We start from the raw sequence: 3079 nt of genomic DNA, 5'->3' as shown, positions 1-3079 counted from the left end.
TTTGCTGCGGGTTTTCCCAGCGTTTCCCCCGGCTGCCCGAGCAGCAAGTTAGACTGGATCTAGCTGGGGGGGTGAGTTGTACCACATCTAATAAAAACCTACCCCAACACTTGATGGCATCTCCTTGCATCCCAGCTCCCCACCCCCCTCCGTGCTCCATTGAGACATCTGAGGTCCATGTGAGCAGAAATGCCCCAGGCGAAGTTCTGCTGCTGGTAAACAGAGGATGTGAGTGGGAACTCCAGGTGAAAGCAGACCAGTTAGCCTCAGGCTGTTTTCTCAAATAAAGGCACTTACCAAAAATGTGGTGGTTTCCCAGGACCTGGTGCTGGGCACGGATGCCAGAGCAACCATCTCCATCTCGGCTGCCTGGCTAACGTTGCCTCTCTTCACCCCATGTATCTTCTTATTGCAAGGAGACGGTGAAGAAAAAGCGGGAGAGGATTGTGAGTGAGTTCGGGAAGCTGCATCGGCTGCTGGCTGACGAGGAGAAGCTGCTGCTCCAGAAGCTGGAGGAGGAGGAGAAGCGGATTCTGCTGATGATCAATGAAAATCTGGCCAGGCTGGTGGAGCAGAAGTCCTTGCTGGAGGAGCTGATCCTGGAGATAAAGGAGAAGACCCAGCAGCCGGCCAACGGGCTGCTTAAGGTCAGGCTATGGCACCAGCACCACCGACTCAGTCCCGATGCCTTTGCCGTCTGGGCACATGGCTGGTGGGCGCGAGGCTCTGGAGCCCCACACCCAGAACGGTTTTTTTCTTCTCCCTCTAGGACATGAGAAGCATCATGAGCAGGTAGGTACCCGTGCTCATTCCTCCTACTGTCCTGGCTGCCTCCAGGCTCCAGGTGAGATGTTCCTGCCAGCCACCCCATCCTCCCTGCCCGGAGTCTGGTTTGATCTTGCCTGAGGCTGACAAAGGGACTGAGACCAGCGGGGGCTGGTCCTCTCCCACTCAGGACCCCAGAGCCAAGGTCTTGCCTGGCTTTGTGGCGTGTGAGCTGCGTCCCCTCCTAAGGGACACGCTGCTGGACTGGCTCTGCTCCTTCCTCCCCAGGGACTGGCACTCCTGCTCCCTGCATCGGTTAGCTCTCGTCCCATCGGGCTTGCCGATAAGCCAGCGGGTATCCCTAGTGCTCCTCACAGCCGAAGAGCTCATGGGATGGGGTGCCTCTGTGCAGCCAACATTAACCCACCCCCAGTAGGAGACCGGCCGTGCTGTGGGCTCTGGATACAGCCCACAGGCATCACTCTCATTTCAGGTGTGAGGGGATGAAGTTCCAGTCCCCCAAGGCTGTGTCTGTGACCCTGAAGGAAGACTACAGCATCCCTGAGCGCTGCCTGGGCATGAGGGACATGCTGAAGAAGTTCAAAGGTAAGGTGGGGGCTGCTTTAGTGCCAGCTCCTGGCACATTTGGGCTCTGGTATCCCCCACAATACTCTGGGGCATGGGGAGGTTTTTGCAACAAGCTTTGTCCAGCTGCTCCCAGTTTGTGTGCTGATGAGTCCAGGCTGGTTTCTTGGTGGGGAAACCTTCCTCCTTCTGGTCTTGGATGGGTTGTGAGGTGACCCTAAGCCTAGGAGGCCACTCAGGAGTTTCAGTTGCTCGTGAACTCTTGCATTCAGTGTTGGCTGCTTCTGAAGCTGTGCCAGGGGCTGCAGAGCCACCCTCGTTCTGTTCCTGCTCTGCAGCCAGATGCCAAATATTTTGATGTGGGTTATGGTTAGCATGATGTTATCTATTGCACTCCCCCACTGCTGGGCAGCGCTGGGAGCTGTGCAAAACGATGGGCGCAGGCAGATACATGTAGGAGGTGGGAAGAGCTGTCAGAACCCCGCATCTGGGTTGCAGACACCCGCTTGCGTCCATACCTGCAGACCCCTGAAGCCCTGTCTGTCCTTCCGCCCTTCTCTCGCTCCAGTGGATGTGACTCTGGACCCCGAGACAGCACACCCTGATCTCACCCTGTCCGAGGACCGCAAGAGCGTGCGGCGTGGGGGCAAGAAGCTGCTTCTGTTGCTTTTTGACAACCCCAAGAGGTTTAGCACCGCTCCAGTGGTGCTGGGGAGTCAGGTCTTCTACTCAGGCCGCTGCTACTGGGAGGTGCAGGTGGGAGACAAGCCCGAGTGGGGCTTGGGGCTGTGCCGGGAGTCCGCCAGCCGGAAAGGCAATGTCCTCTTTTCCCCAATCAACGGCTACTGGGTGCTGCGGCTGCAAAATGGGGGCAACTACGAGGCCCTCACCTCACCTGTCTCTGTGCTGAGCCTGAGCGTGAGACCCCGGCGCATCGGCATCTTCCTGGACTACGAGGCAGGAGAGATCTCCTTTTACAACGTCAGCGACCGCTCCCACATTTACACCTTCACCGACAAGTTTTCAGGGAACCTCCGGCCTCTCTTCTTCCTGGGTGCCTTTTTGGGGGGTAGAAATGCAGAGCCCTTGGTGATCTCCTGGGTCAGGGACACACAGGGGACTGGCTGCGTCATCCTGTGACAGCGGCTGCCCTGGCTTCTCACCAGTGGGCAGAGACCTGGGAGCCCAACCAACTCCTCCCATGAGCGCCACAGCACCAGGGAAATAGCTGTGTTCCTTGGCAAGCGTCATTCCAGGGTCCCCGTGTGCTCCTGGCTGCTGAGGGTGACCCACCAAGTGTGACACCCATCCCGTGCCATGCAGGGGTGCCCTGGGAAGGGTGCTTTGCTGCGGGAACGTGCCATAACCCATTGTGCCTCCAATGCAGACACAGGAGCCCACTGACCACTGCTGCTCATCTCATGGGCTGCTGGGGAAGGCTGCACACCCAGCCTGCCGTGTAGCACTGCTTTTGGTGTGAATTGTGCTAGAATAAGGCAATAAAGGGTTGATTTGGGGAGCCTTGTGCAGTTAGCAGTGTGGTTTTGTGGTGCATCCGTGCCTGCTCATTAACCTCAGCTAATCCCCAACATCTCAGAGGGCAACAAGTGCTGCTGGACCTGGTCCTCTCCAGCCCAAAGAGAGTCCTTGAGAGATCCTGCTGTGGCATCAGAGGGACATTGCAACAAGCCGGGCATCTGCAAGACAGGGATTTGGTAGCAGCAGCTCC

General features: G+C 57.7%; 1 protein-coding gene across 1 annotated transcript in view; it reads left to right on the top strand.

Moving 5' to 3' along the window:
* Positions 1-2490, top strand: part of LOC104469989 (E3 ubiquitin-protein ligase TRIM39-like) — a gene marked incomplete at its 5' end in the record, with an annotated part of 3763 nt that extends 1273 nt beyond the window's left edge. Inside the window, 4 exons of the mRNA XM_010084751.1 lie at positions 417-647; positions 770-792; positions 1259-1371; positions 1919-2490. Coding sequence (XP_010083053.1) covers positions 417-647; positions 770-792; positions 1259-1371; positions 1919-2490 — 939 coding nt within the window. The remainder of the gene's footprint in view (positions 1-416; positions 648-769; positions 793-1258; positions 1372-1918) is intronic.
* Positions 2491-3079: the final 589 nt, after the last annotated feature.

Source organism: Pterocles gutturalis, unplaced genomic scaffold, assembly GCF_000699245.1.
Source record: "Pterocles gutturalis isolate BGI_N339 unplaced genomic scaffold, ASM69924v1 scaffold11690, whole genome shotgun sequence".
NCBI classification, from domain to species: Eukaryota; Metazoa; Chordata; class Aves; order Pterocliformes; family Pteroclidae; genus Pterocles; species Pterocles gutturalis.
The sequence above is the reverse complement of the archived record's forward strand: the minus strand, read 5'-3'. Positions and strand labels throughout refer to the sequence as shown.